The sequence below is a fragment of the Chaetura pelagica genome, unplaced genomic scaffold, assembly GCF_000747805.2.
Source record: "Chaetura pelagica isolate M959 unplaced genomic scaffold, ChaPel_1.0 scaffold143, whole genome shotgun sequence".
In the NCBI taxonomy this organism is placed as follows: domain Eukaryota; kingdom Metazoa; phylum Chordata; class Aves; order Apodiformes; family Apodidae; genus Chaetura; species Chaetura pelagica.
In genome coordinates this window covers 1667915-1682836 of record NW_009952701.1, presented here as the reverse complement: position 1 = coordinate 1682836, position 14922 = coordinate 1667915, and the positions used below count along the sequence as shown (strand labels likewise).

Here is a 14922-nt window from a genome sequence, read left to right as displayed (position 1 = left end):
TGGGATTTTGCCTCTTTCCATTAAAAAAAAAAGTGCAACATCAATTCCAAAGTTTAAGGAGAGAAAGAGGATTTACAAAGTAAGTTATTTCATGAAGTTTTGTTCTGACTGTGCTCCTAAATGTAGGTACAAGATGAAAAGCACCATTAAGACATCATTAATATTTTGTGTGCTTACCATATATATTATATTTATTATTTTTTTTTCTGCTGAACTCTCCACACTCATAGGAGAATTAAATCTCATTTTTGTAAAACATGCAATGAATTCTTGCAAGTTCTGTCCTCCTGCAGCAAAGTTCAACTGAACTATTTCCCAAAATATAATAGGACCTAAACCTCAACATGTTTGTTTTATTTATTTTTTTTTTTAATATCATTCATTTCCAATAGTAATTTCTTAATCTGTGACTGTTCTTCATGGACACAATAACCATATTTGGCTTAAAGGGAAAAAAAATACCCAACATTTTATTATAACTACATATATATAGCTATATATAACTATAACTCACAATATAACTATTATAAATACTTTATCCATAATTGTCTTCAATGCATAGACCTCTTCTGCAGGCTTGTTCTTGGGTCTCTCCCAGCCAGCTCCCTCAGGAGAGGTATTCATGCTCTCTGTTTTAAGTTTTTAACTAAAGAGTGGTTTGAAGAGCTGAAAATTAATATTGGGGATTCGGTTCTGCTAAATGAAGAGAAGCAGGTTCTTCCTTGAGAGCTATTCAGGGCACTTCAGCTACATTCCATGCAGAGACACTGGTTTTGTCCCACTTAAAAAAACTAACTTGAGATTCTGTTCACCCATCATTAAGGTCATCTTTGGTCTCCTCACTTTGTAGTTCTACTCAATAAGTGAAGACTTTCCTACCATTATTATATTGTGACATCACAAGAGGAGTTTTCCCCTCCCAAGCATCAGCCTTAGGGGTTTCTTTCTTTGCTTTTCTTCTGGGTGATCCTTAACTAGCTTAGTTTGCTGCCTTGAACTGCAAGTGTGAAATTGTCTACAGGAGATTTTGTGTATTTCATCTAGATGTCCGGTTTAATCAGCTCTTTTTGGCCTCTATGAATTGCTCGAAGTATAAATTCTTTTGTTGTCTGTCTAACCACATGATTTACTGCATCTCCTAGTGCAGTTGCCTTGAGCACAGGTAATTGTCTGGAGCTGGGAACAATATCAGCACTTTGAGAAATATACTGCCACTGTATCTACAAAGGTTATATTTATTAATACAAATATATCAGAGCTTTTGATGTATTCCCCTGCATAACCTTTTTTGAATTCAAATACAGGATTTGATAAATACAACAAAGTGGTTGTATTTTTTAGGTGTGAAAATCTCACCCAGAGAATGAACAGAATATGAGAATCATTGCTTTACATAACCAAATGAATATTTAATATATATCCAAATCTTGGCTTTCAGGGCTGCATGTACATTTGTCTTCACAATTATTATCTGATTCTACATTTAATTAAGTGATGACTAAACCCTTTTTTGCTGACTTACTGCAGAATCATACCTCATATTTTTGTTGAATTGTTATGATTCTTTTTAATTGAATGTACATCATACTTTGGCCTGTTTTTTGCAAAGTACTTCTAAAAATTAATGCTCTACTAGACTGAGAGCTAAGGTCTACAGGGCTGGTAGAGAGGAAACAAACTTAATGGACTCCATATTATACTGTTTAAAACATCCTGTAAAAAGGATTCCAGTATGGCCAGCAGTGACCTCTGTAACCCTGTAGCCTTTGTTGAGCAAATGGCTCTTCAGGAGCAGCTCTGCAGTTAATTGCAAACCAGTGCTGGGATTGCCAGAGCAAATCAGCTCAACAGCCCAGCTCATGGAGAATCTTCTTTGACAGAGCCCAGCACCAGCTGCTCCACAGAAAGATCAAAATATTCCCTTGGTGGAAAATCACGACATAATCTGCCTGCTGAGGCAGTTCCCTCCTGCATCTGAACTGCAGAGCACACTGGGAGATGAAAAGATTGGTATCTGTTGTTTTATTGCAGTATCTGAAGTAACTTTAAGCATCCTCATAATCCTGAACATTTCAGATTTTTAATTTTTTTCACAGAATCACAGAATCTTAGGGCAGTTCACACTGCCTCGATGCTGTTTTGCTGTCCTGGGCTCTGTGGGTTGCACAGAGGGACGTTGCTCTGATTCCCTTTGGTGTTTCCTTTCAGTTTTCTGGGTTGTCACAGAATCACAGAATCTTAGGGGTTGGAAGGGACCTTGAAAGATCACCTAGTCCAACCCCCTGCCAGAGCAGGATCACCTAGAGCACATCACACAGGAGTCCTATTTGATATTTCCCATTTGTTATTTCCAGGATTTTTTTTTTCCCATTTTACTCTCCTTAATTTTTTTATTCCTCTGGCAGGACCCCCATGTATTTTTATCCTGATCATGACAGTTGTAGCTCTTGCCTGTTTAATCAGCTCTTTTTGGCCTCTATGAATTGCTCGAAGTATAAATTCTTTTGTTGTCTGTCTAACCACATGATTTACTGCATCTCCTAGTGCAGTTGCCTTGAGCACAGGTAATTGTCTGGAGCTGGGAACAATATCAGCACTTTGAGAAATATACTGCCACTGTATCTACAAAGGTTATATTTATTAATACAAATATATCAGAGCTTTTGATGTATTCCCCTGCATAACCTTTTTTGAATTCAAATACAGGATTTGATAAATACAACAAAGTGGTTGTATTTTTTAGGTGTGAAAATCTCACCCAGAGAATGAACAGAATATGAGAATCATTGCTTTACATAACCAAATGAATATTTAATATATATCCAAATCTTGGCTTTCAGGGCTGCATGTACATTTGTCTTCACAATTATTATCTGATTCTACATTTAATTAAGTGATGACTAAACCCTTTTTTGCTGACTTACTGCAGAATCATACCTCATATTTTTGTTGAATTGTTATGATTCTTTTTAATTGAATGTACATCATACTTTGGCCTGTTTTTTGCAAAGTACTTCTAAAAATTAATGCTCTACTAGACTGAGAGCTAAGGTCTACAGGGCTGGTAGAGAGGAAACAAACTTAATGGACTCCATATTATACTGTTTAAAACATCCTGTAAAAAGGATTCCAGTATGGCCAGCAGTGACCTCTGTAACCCTGTAGCCTTTGTTGAGCAAATGGCTCTTCAGGAGCAGCTCTGCAGTTAATTGCAAACCAGTGCTGGGATTGCCAGAGCAAATCAGCTCAACAGCCCAGCTCATGGAGAATCTTCTTTGACAGAGCCCAGCACCAGCTGCTCCACAGAAAGATCAAAATATTCCCTTGGTGGAAAATCACGACATAATCTGCCTGCTGAGGCAGTTCCCTCCTGCATCTGAACTGCAGAGCACACTGGGAGATGAAAAGATTGGTATCTGTTGTTTTATTGCAGTATCTGAAGTAACTTTAAGCATCCTCATAATCCTGAACATTTCAGATTTTTAATTTTTTTCACAGAATCACAGAATCTTAGGGCAGTTCACACTGCCTCGATGCTGTTTTGCTGTCCTGGGCTCTGTGGGTTGCACAGAGGGACGTTGCTCTGATTCCCTTTGGTGTTTCCTTTCAGTTTTCTGGGTTGTCACAGAATCACAGAATCTTAGGGGTTGGAAGGGACCTTGAAAGATCACCTAGTCCAACCCCCTGCCAGAGCAGGATCACCTAGAGCACATCACACAGGAGTCCTATTTGATATTTCCCATTTGTTATTTCCAGGATTTTTTTTTTCCCATTTTACTCTCCTTAATTTTTTTATTCCTCTGGCAGGACCCCCATGTATTTTTATCCTGATCATGACAGTTGTAGCTCTTGCCTCAGTTTCCATAGCTCAGCTGAAGCCAGGGAGGCTGTTACTTCCAAGTGTACAGATGGCTTTTGTAATCAAGATCCATCCTGCAAAGATCTGGCCCGAGACCCTCAAACCCAGCAACATTTGTGGTCTGTGTAAAAGCTCTATAACAATTATGGTGCTGGCAATGAATTTAATGAACACAGAGAATGAATGACCAGTAACCTAAAGATCTAAACCTCACAGCCTAAGCACAAAAAAAAAAAAAAAGGCTTGTAGGAACAGGAATACCTCTGATATTCTTTCATTTTTTATTGTTGTAAATATTCACTTACCCACTTGCAGGAACCAGCAGATAAAATAAACCACTTAGAAACTCCTCTTTATCGTTACTGTCACTTTTTTCTTCCCTTCTTTCAGATGATCACTCAAGAGTGAGGTTGCAGCTGCTGGATGGGGACCCTCACTCTGACTACATCAACGCCAATTACATCGATGTAAGGCTCCTGGACATCCCTGCTATGCCAACCACTCCTCCTGACACTTCTGCTTAGGAATTTGGTGTATCTTACACAGGGACAGACTGTTGATCTGATAGCAGTGACAGCTGAACAATATACAAGCATCGTGTTGTGACAGGGAGAAGGTTCTTGGTCTCCAGTTTATTCTGTCTGACCGATCTGGACAGATGGAGATTTCCTGTGTTTGACAGATCCACCAACATGAGCAGAGTGTGGGCTAAATGATGTATGCAGAAATCAAGACCAGCCCTTTGCAGTAGCATTAGCAGAGATGTGACACTTCCATAGATGCAGTGCAGGAGGCGTGTAAACAGATTGACATGTTTTTTATTTAGTGCTATCAAATCACATTCAAAAAGCAGCTTCTCTCTCACACACACAGAACGATCAAGTGGATTTGTTTCTTGTGTGTGTCTCCTAAATCTACCACGATGTTCAGAAAAGTTTCTTAAAGGGATGAAAAATACACCATCACTTATTTCCTTCTTTTTCCCAGGGGTACCACCGGCCTCGCCATTACATCGCAACTCAAGGCAAGTTCATCCTTGTATGTCTAAAGATTTGTAAACCCACTGTTGTTTTACACTATTGTACCAGCTCTTCACAGGATGATACCTTCTGCTTTGGGGAACATCTGAAAACTTGGTTGAGGGGCACAAAAAGGAAGGGTATGGAATGTTCCAGGATCTTTAAAGCACTCAAACAGAAAACCTTAGCTACAGGGATAAAAAGTGCTACAGAGGTAGAGGTGACAGTACAATCTATTATGCAGCCTTTGTGCATGAAGTATGAGATTAAAACTAAAAGGGACTTTACAGAGCTTGGGTTTACCTTCTGGAGTGAAATTGCTTGAGGGAAGGCAGTAAGAATAAACCTGTGACAGATGAAATTTTGGTTGGTGAGAACTAATAGGAAATGCATTTGAACACCAACTTCTCTAAGTTAGTTGAGGAGCCTTCTATGCCTTTAGCCAATAAGACAATTAAAACCCATCACAATTCCATGCCGAGGACTATCCATGTTAGGTGACAATTCTTCCTGCTCCCTGAACAGCAGGGTACTGTTCTCCTGCATCCCTGGCCAAGTTCTTATGCCATCACCACTTCCTCTACCATTGTTTGTCCTCATTGTTGTGCATTCCTTACCTGCAAAAGTGCTGGTCACAGAAATTACTCTCTTCTTAAATTCTGCTCTATGACTTCCAAGCTGGCTTATCCCAATAGAAAAAAAAATAAACCAACATATTAGAAGAAAACTGGCATGAGGATGTACACGTATAGGGAATGCAACATGGCAGAGAACACGGATGGTGGGCAGAGTGAGTGAGAGGAGTCCTGGAGGGATTTTGCCTACAGGGTAGAAAAGAGAAAGGAAACAAGGTCAGAGAGAAGCTCTGGTATAATAAACCTCTTGTGAGCACTGCCTGTTTGGCTGTTGGAACCTGAAATTCTTTTCTCTGGGGCAATTTCAGAAAAGGGCTAGTTTTTGCATGTTTCTTCCCTCCTTTATAATTAATAAGTACTAAAATGTGAAATGGAGGCATTTCAGCACTGCATCAGGTACAAATCTCAATCCAGCATTTAATAGTGACTCTCCATAGGATGCATCCATGTCTCAACACTTCCATGTGATTACCTGCTGGAACTCACTCCGCTATTTACAACAGAGACATCACCTCTCTTTCCAGGGTGCTGGGACCTTAAATACCCTCCGTGAGAAGGATGAGGTGTCTGTTCCCTCAGACAGCTCGAGGCTGTTCTGTGTCTGTAACCTTGAATTGCAGAGAGATGCTCTGAAAGGGAGGGTAGGATCCTGTGGGAACAGGGCAGTGGCTGGGGAACAGCTGAATAGAGTTTTTGGCATTCAGCACACTCTCTTAAGATGTCCTTTTGTCTTTTCTCCTGCCCCAGGGCCGATGCAAGAGACAGTGAAGGATTTCTGGAGAATGATTTGGCAAGAAAACTCTGCAAGTGTTGTCATGGTCACCAACTTGGTGGAAGTGGGCAGGGTAAGGGTACCACTTTCCCAAGGTATAAAGCCAAACCAGCACTGGGGATAACACAGTGCTGCTGTTCAGGCAAGCTCAGCAACTGAAATGCCTTTTGATTGCTCTAGTAAGGGACTGTATTAAGCCACTCTGGTTTTTTCTCTAACATGCTAGATTCTGTAATACTTCACTGCTTTCCTTTCAGACTAATAAGGATCTTGTTCCTGGTGTAAGTCTCAGCTTTAGCTGAGTTATACAAATTTATGCCAGCTGAGAAGCAGTCTCTTTTTTCAGTGCAGAAGGAAAAATGTGCTTCTGTAATAATTGCTCTTTATCTGTATTATTTGAATACTTCTCTCAAAAATCCAGAGGGGTGAGAACATGCAACTGATGTTCAGACTATCAAAAGAGCTCTTTAAGTGACATTTTAAAGCTCAGAGTTCTCCGTCACTTCAGAAGATCACTGTTCCTTGGTGGTGTGAGATTGTGCACAGCTGGATCCTGGGGCATCCAGCAGCATTGACCTCTTCACCACCCACTGCTTCACTTTATTGGACTCAGAGGAACCAGAAGTTCCTGTGTAGGTCCCAGGCAACTGCCAAAGCCCACAATGGGAGCAAATGTGAATAACTCAAAAGACACAGGATACACCTTAAGGAATTAGAAACAGGCATGTCTGGAGTGGCTTTCCCCAGCATATTCTTCCCAGTCCTGGTGGCCTTTAGTTTACAGACATTCTCAGACAGAAACTGGAGCTCTTAAAAAATTTGTCCTGATGTTTGTCACCTTCCGTTGCTTTGGTACTAAGAAAAAAATAAATGATAGTTTAATCACAGCTATTAGTAATTCAGTTGCTTTGTATTTAATTCCTTTAGATCTCATGGCTGAATGCCAGCTGGCTCTGTTCATTTATTGTTATTTATTCTATTTTACCTTCTACTGACACTTCACTTTGAAATAAATGCCTCTGTGTAAAAACAGATCAACAAAACCCCAGCAAACCTACATTAAACATATTTAATATTTATAAAACACTTTCTGATTATGACTGGAACTGGAACATAAAACCTGCTTCACAGTAGCTAACTGCTTCAACTTTTAGTTGCTGTTCCACTTTCTGATGCTAGAGCATTTAATAACTTGATAGTTTTTGTTAGCCTAAATACCCCTCCTAGAGCTTCACAGCCTTGGCTTTAATTTCCACTAGTAGTTTTGCACATGGCTTCTAGAAGTGGCTAATCTTGGAATATGTTTGTGTGAGCAGGAGATTTCCTTCTTGAGCCTTAGCTTAGACCTGTCACAGCTGGTAAGAAGTCAGAGTTTTGTCCATATCTGATAAGGAAAGCTTAGAGTGAAACAAATTGAACGTATCAACAAGTATCTCACAATCCCCGTAATCTGAAACTCTTTGACTAACCAGAGAGAGTTCAGAATTACGGTAGACTTTTCTCAGAGGGAATGGTGATGACTGCCAGGTATTCTGTAAACCTGAAATATGGTCAGGGCACCTATGGAAATTTAAGGAAGACTTTCTTAAAGAAAAAGAGCTAAATGCACCTTTTTCATTCATATTCACAGCAGAAAAAACTGAAAATAAATAAATAAAATTCCTCCTTGTGGTTTCTGTACATGGTAATGGAATTTTGATCTAATTGATCCAGTTAATTATGACACGGTCTGTGCATCAGAAGCAGCCCAATTTGTGTTGGCTTAGCTTGCAAGTAAAATGTAGGTCAGCTTTGACTCAACTTGAGCTATTTCCTCTCAATGTTTTTTTTTCTTCCCCTCAGGTAAAGTGTGTTCGATACTGGCCAGATGACACAGAGGTTTATGGAGATATTAAAGTCACATTAATTGAGACAGAACCATTGGCAGAATATGTCATCCGCACATTTACTGTCCAAAAGGTAAGGAAATCTTCAGCCAGCTGAGATGTTGATAGAGCATTTAATTTGTGTTCAGAAATGTGAACGCTGGGAAACATATCCAGAGTGATCTTGGAGATGGGAGGTATTGCTATTTGGACAGGTAGCACTTCAGAAACCTAGATTTTTGACACAGATTCCAATTTTGGACAAACAATTTTACATTCACATCTTGATGTAGCCACAAAGGTAGATTCCACAGTGTCATTTAATGCAAAGTTTAAATGCATCCAAAAACCAGCAGATAGTTGATGGTGTGCCAGGAATAATTGTTGTATTTCACAGTGGCCAATTCTGGATGAAAAAAGGTATCAGTTAAGCAGGATGCCAGGTAAGGTCCCCTTTCAACAGAAATAAAAATATCATAAAGGCAAGAGTATAAAAATTATCCCCAAATCATCAGGATTTGGAAGATATTTGTTAGTGTAATTAGAACTTGGAAGTCTAAGTGTAAGAGTATTCCAGGTCTGTCAAAATTGTTCTTCACTCGGTAAGTGGTTTTAAAGCTTTTCAAATATTCCTGCAAAATGAACTTCAGCCACACTGGGAATGTTGTTCCAGTTAGTTGCTCTGGCAGGTTAGAGGACCTGCTGATGCATGGAATGATACGTATGGTTGATAAAATGTCACAGCTAATTGACCCTTCTGTGTTACCCTCTGCAGGGCACACACAAGTGGTAGTAATTTTCATGTACCAATAACTTGTTCTCACCAGAAAAGCCATGTGATGGGGCTGGGCACCACTTTCTCCCATTTTCACCATCAAATGTATTCTCAAACAGATTTTTTTGGCAGGAGGCAGCAGAAAATCTACTGTTGTCTGGGGTGTGGCCACTCCCTGGGCATTCATTCCTCAGGCTGTTGGTCCAATGCCTTGAAAAGGATTTAGGTGACTCCTTGGGCATTTGTGGGGCTGACACCAAAGGAAGCGCAGCCACGGTGTGCTGGGGCTGAAGTCAGCCCACAAAGTTCCTCATCAGCTGGGTTTCAACTCCAAGTTGGAGCTGGGAGCTGGGATGTTGTCCACTGCATTTGTTCTTGGAATTCAGCTTGAAAGCTCTCGGAGGGAAAAGCAGCGCAGCGCACATTTCCATGTCCCTGTCCAACCTGCTGGGGGAGGGAAGGGAACAGAGCTCAGCATGTGCTGATTGCAATCTGGTGGAAGAAAAATAGAGGCTTTGTTGTCTCCTCAGAAAGGCTACCATGAGATCCGAGAGATTCGGCAGTTCCACTTCACCAGCTGGCCAGACCACGGGGTTCCTTGCTACGCCACGGGCCTCCTGGGCTTTGTTCGTCAAGTGAAGTTTCTCAACCCCCCAGAAGCAGGACCCATTGTTGTGCACTGCAGGTACACAAGCTCTTTGTCTCAGCTAATCCTCCATCTGCTTTTTCAGTTGTTTTTTGTTTGTTTGTTTGTTTGGTTTTTTCCTTCCTCTGAGAATAACCAGCTAGATTTTTGTTTAAGGGTGTAATCTGTGGGCCTCTCTAGGAAACAAAGTGGAAATTGGTTTTCTTTTCTGAAATGGCAGCTCTGGAGCTCAGCTAGCAGGAATTGGAGATGATATAAGTAGGTCAGAGGAGGCCTTTCAGATGTAGAAGACTCTCTGGCAGACTATACTCTTGGATGCTCATAGTAGAGCTGGGAAACTGATAAATATCTGGGATAGCCATTCCAGTCACTAACTGCAACAAACCTCACATGCCACGTGTCCCTTTTGCCAGAAAGAAAAATGCCTACAAAAAGACAGGGCTGCCAACAGGCAATTTCAAAGCAACTTTGCTTTTCTGTACCCACATGCCCTGCAGGTCAGCCCTGTACCAGCATCAACAGTCTTACCTGAAACATTAGTCTGTCTTCATGGGTGCCAACCATTATGGTCCTTGGTCTCCTCAAAGCCCAGGAGCTGTAGTGGGAATTTCAGACTGGAAACCTTTCCAATACTTCCAGCTAGTAAATAAAAGGGGAATGCCTGAGTAAACCTCACTTAGTGGTTTACAACTGTGAAAATTCAGAGTACTGAGTCACGTGCTTGTAACTCCCCAGCTGCTGCTGTTGCTGCTGTGGGTTCTTCTGCACTGTCTTCTTCCACCTGAACTTCAAGGTCTACTGTGCAAGGCACTGGATGAATATGCAGGAGAGTGTCCCTGACATGAAGCACTACCAGAGTGAGGTGTGGTCAGGTGTGCTGCTGGTGGTAGGAGAGCAGACAAAGCTGTGTGTTCTGTGCAAAAGGCTAGAATACAAAACTGGGTCCCCCAAAGTCTCACCCCTGATTAATCTCTAGGCACTTACCTCTAAGTGCCACGTTCTGTGATCAGGAAGAGGAGAGAATACATCCCACAACCACTTTTAAAAGGAAAAAACAACTAACTCTTACCTTTCTTATCAATTTTGGGTTGGGGAGAGGGGTATTTTGTTTTGTTGGACTTTTTTAGCAAGTTATGAATCAATTTTATAATAAAATACAGCTAAGCCCAAGGAGCTGGCAGAAGCAAATTCATTCAGAGCTCAGGGCTTGAATTTGTTACCTTGGTGCCATAACATGAGTCTAGCTCTGGAAGGAGTCTGATCCTGTTTCATTGTCACCAAGACAGCAAGGAGAAATTCTTCATCCTTCACAATTTAGTGAATAAATGCCATTTCCTCTCTGTTATTTATCTGCTTGTGAATTTTAATGACTTTCTTTAAGTGGTAAGTACCAAATTCTCCCTCCTGATGCCTGGCTGGATAATCTCACTGTTCGATATTTATGAAGTGCCAGGATCCCCTAAATATAGAAATGTTACAACTATTCGTCAAAATTCTGAAAAGCTGGGAGATAAAAGGGAAAGGAAATGCCACTTATTCATTAATATTCCACAAATGAAAAATATCTTCTCTCTCTTCAGCAGTTGATTAATCTGGTCCATTAATTTATGGTCATTCATATCTCCTTGCTTCCGGCTCTGCTGGAGTTTTCATGCAACTGAAGTTTCCCTGATTGGAGCTGATTTTTCCTTCTTCCTTCAGAGTAATGTGAAGAGACTTCTCCTCTCTCTATCCTTCACACCTAAACAGCTTGGATGATTTCCCAGGAGGGAAGGAGGACACAATGACAACACAGTTTTGCAGGAGATGGTCCAATTCTCACAAGTAGCAGGGGGTTTTGACTGAAGGTTTTGAGTAGCCTTGAGCTCTTTTCCTCTCTAATTTAAAAATCCACTACATGAAATCACCCTCCTCAGGATCCAAACTCCTCCAGATTAAAAAGGGAAAAGAAATACTGGCAGTGGAGGACTGAGCCCTTTCCATCATGCCCCTTTGACTAAACATGGGTGTGCCTTTTAAGGAGTCCCACAGAAGAAAAATTCTGAATTGTGTTTTATTTGCAGCCTGGAGGCTCCTCTCCCACATCCTCTGTGATGAGAGGTGTGGAAGTGAACTAACCTGTAAAATTGTAACAATTAACTTCACAAATTAATTGATTTGTTGATGTTCAAGAACACAAAGCTTCTTTTTTTTTTTTTTTTCCCTGCTACTTGTGTCCATTTCCCTTTCAAGAAATATTATTCTACCTCACTCTCTTCAATCGAAATATTGTTCTACCTCATTCTCTTCCATCCTAAGCTAATTTAGCTACACACAAAAAATCAGCCCATTATGGAGAGGGAAGCAGCTCCAAGATAAGAAGCTGCATCTGTGACACACTCGTTTTCTCCTCCATAAAGCCCTGCTCTTCCACGGTCCATTGATCATGCAGCCCCTCATAATTTTTTTCTTTGTTTCTGTGTTTTTTCAGTGCTGGGGCTGGCAGAACAGGGTGCTTCATTGCCATTGACATCATGCTTGACATGGCAGAGAATGAGGGTGTGGTGGATATCTTTAATTGTGTGCGTGAGCTGCGATCCCAGCGGGTCAACCTGGTGCAGACAGAGGTAGGTGCCAGCAGGTCTCCTCTCCCACTGCCTTGCTGTCAGCTTCTCTGCTCAGCATGAGCCCAGCAATTAATTAAGGCAACACTTATTTCCTCTGTGCTGTGATTATACAGAACTTTTGGAGGCTAAACATAACCAGATGTGCACCAAATCACAGGCCCTGGTAGCTCCTCGGGGCATCCAAGACATGAGGGTGAGTTTAAGGCTTAGCATTGCTGATTCATTTTATGCTCCTGGTAGAAAAGAGAGAGCTTCTGAATCTTCTCATGACTCATTCATAGGTATATTGCAGACTCAAATAGAGCCTAATTTATATCAGTCACAAGCTAAACAAATGAAGCAGCCTTGATTCAAGCTGTGGGTGCTGATGAAGCAAGCTGCTCCGTCACGTAGTGTCTAGCAGCTGTACAAAGTTCTGTGGAGCTGTTATCCTGCTGCACAAGTGTGCTTCAATGCCTTCCCCTCCCGAGGGGCAGGATAATAGCCTGAAACAGAGAAGAGCTTTTAACTTTGTTGGATCCCTCATATGTAGTTCAGGGAAAGAACTTTACCCAGGATAACTGAAGTCCAGGAGTTTTGAAGAGACAGGTGGATCAGACCTGTTGGTACAATTGTTTCTGCTGATGTTATCATGGGCCCAAAGCACAGCCCATTCCTGACCATTTCCTCATTGATTGTGAACAGAAAAGCTTTACACTCTGATTTCCTCCTCAGCCCAGCCCTCCTTTTTCTCTTAGCATTCCTGAGTGGTGAGTTCCCATTTTGCTTGTAAATTTAAAATGAGTACATGAGACCTCACATTCAATGATGGATGAAATATGCTCACAAAGCTGTCACATAACACACTGTGTAATTTGTCTCCACACGAAATGGAGCCAAATATGCAAATTAGCCATGATTTAAGAAGAAAAAAGCACACACTGTGGTATTTCATGAACTGTATTAAAGACACAATTTTAATATCTTATCCCTTCCCCTGTGCAGGAGCAGTATGTATTTGTCCATGATGCCATTTTGGAGGCCTGTCTCTGTGGCAACACAGCCATCCCAGTTTGTGAGTTTAGATCCATATATTACAACATCAGCAGACTAGATCCACAGACCAATTCCAGCCAGATCAAAGATGAGTTTCAGGTAATTTCACATGTCTCTGTCATTGCAGTTGGTGTATTGAAAGTGTTGAATCAATTTCTGTGTGTTATTTTACGATTTCCAACAGAGTAGAGAAGGGGCACATTGAGCCAAGGTTTGATTTCAGCTGATTGTTGTTGTTTTCCTACTGGATCAAGCAGAGATTTGGTTTTGAGCATGAACTTTCCAGCCTTCAACAAGGAAAAAATTCCCCATAGCTTTAGTAGAGCAAGAGTACTAATTTTCACAAATGATGCTGTACTTCTCATTTCAACAATTATTCTGTTGTTCACATTCTGCTGTAATTTATTCAGCAACATTTATGCCTCGAGGTCCTTCATTATCTGTCCTTGTGGCTCATGAGCTGCTTCCGAGTCTTGACAATCGACCTGTTGATGTCCCTTCATACAACAGGAGACAGTGAGCTCAGGGAGCATTACTTTCTCTATTGCTATTTTTCAATAAACTGAATCACTCATTTCACTGTGTTTTGCTAAGTACACGATGGTGGGAACTGAAATGACCTGCAGTAAAACTCACAAGGGTGCTGTTTGCCTGGGGGAAGCGATGACATGAGGAGCAACCCCACATTTTGCTGTCACCATTGCTTATCCCACCCTAATAAATGGGCTTGGGACACAGGACCCAGGAGTCCTGTGCAGTTGGACCTGTCACACAGCAGAGAACTCACCCTGCAGGACAGTGAACTAGGGTTTCTAGTCTTACTCCCTGTGTATTTGTAAATCCTTTGAGGATTTTCATCTGTATAGAGAAAAAAAACCATTGTATTGTGGAAAATCTGGGCAAGAGGAGTTAGATAGAAGAGAGAGATCTGTGCTGTTTGTTGAGAGGCTGTTCATCTTAGTCAGCAGTAAAAAGGTAGATTCCTTTTCTTTTTTTTTGGAAGAAATGCCTACTTTCTCTCCCAGTACAATATGTTTTGCAGCAGAATGTCTTCTGGATCCCTAGGCTGAGAGAGATGCCTCTGTTCCTCTCCCTCTGTGCAAAGGGAAAATGTGTGTTTATATCTGAACAGGGAATCATCAGGGTTGGTACAGTGAGATAAAGAATGTGGATCCCAACTGAATAAAGAAAAAAATCAGGTTTTATCAAATGATACCAGATCCATACAATGGGTCTGGTTCTGGATGTTTGGCATGAAGGAACCAAAGTCTAACTTCATCAAATTATATTATGCTGGTATAAAAAAAAGATATATAAAAATCACTGCTTGCTGTGGCCTGTTTTGTCATGACATGAGGTTTGTCACCTGTGTGCTTGTTCTTTGGAACTGCCAGGGGCTGGCAGGTCCTGTGGGAAGGAAATGCTCCACTGTACTTTGCATAGAGCTTCATTCTCCTTCTAGTTGTAGAATCTATTTTTACAGGATTTTGGCTCAGAGCATTCCTCAGCCCTAATTGTCTGGATTTCATGCAAAAGGTGGTATCTTGTGCTAAAATCTTTATGAGCCAGTTGGTTTACCTGCAGATCTGCTGGTGCAAGTTGTATTATTTAGGTCCCACTGGCTCTCAAGTGAGGCTGGGTGTATTTCTTATGCACTACGTGTTGTCTGAACATGCAAAAACTCATTCTGGAGTGTTTTTGTTATCTGAA

The 14922-nt window shown here is 41.1% G+C and overlaps 1 protein-coding gene across 1 annotated transcript in view; it reads left to right on the top strand.

Annotated features, from left to right (window-relative positions):
- Nucleotides 1-14922, top strand: part of PTPRT (protein tyrosine phosphatase, receptor type, T) — a gene marked incomplete at its 5' end in the record, with an annotated part of 272054 nt that overhangs the window by 245359 nt on the left and 11773 nt on the right. Inside the window, 7 exons of the mRNA XM_009994060.1 lie at nt 4250-4326; nt 4847-4883; nt 6261-6358; nt 8128-8244; nt 9456-9610; nt 12042-12177; nt 13162-13311. Of these exons, the coding sequence (XP_009992362.1) occupies nt 4250-4326; nt 4847-4883; nt 6261-6358; nt 8128-8244; nt 9456-9610; nt 12042-12177; nt 13162-13311 (770 nt within the window). The remainder of the gene's footprint in view (nt 1-4249; nt 4327-4846; nt 4884-6260; nt 6359-8127; nt 8245-9455; nt 9611-12041; nt 12178-13161; nt 13312-14922) is intronic.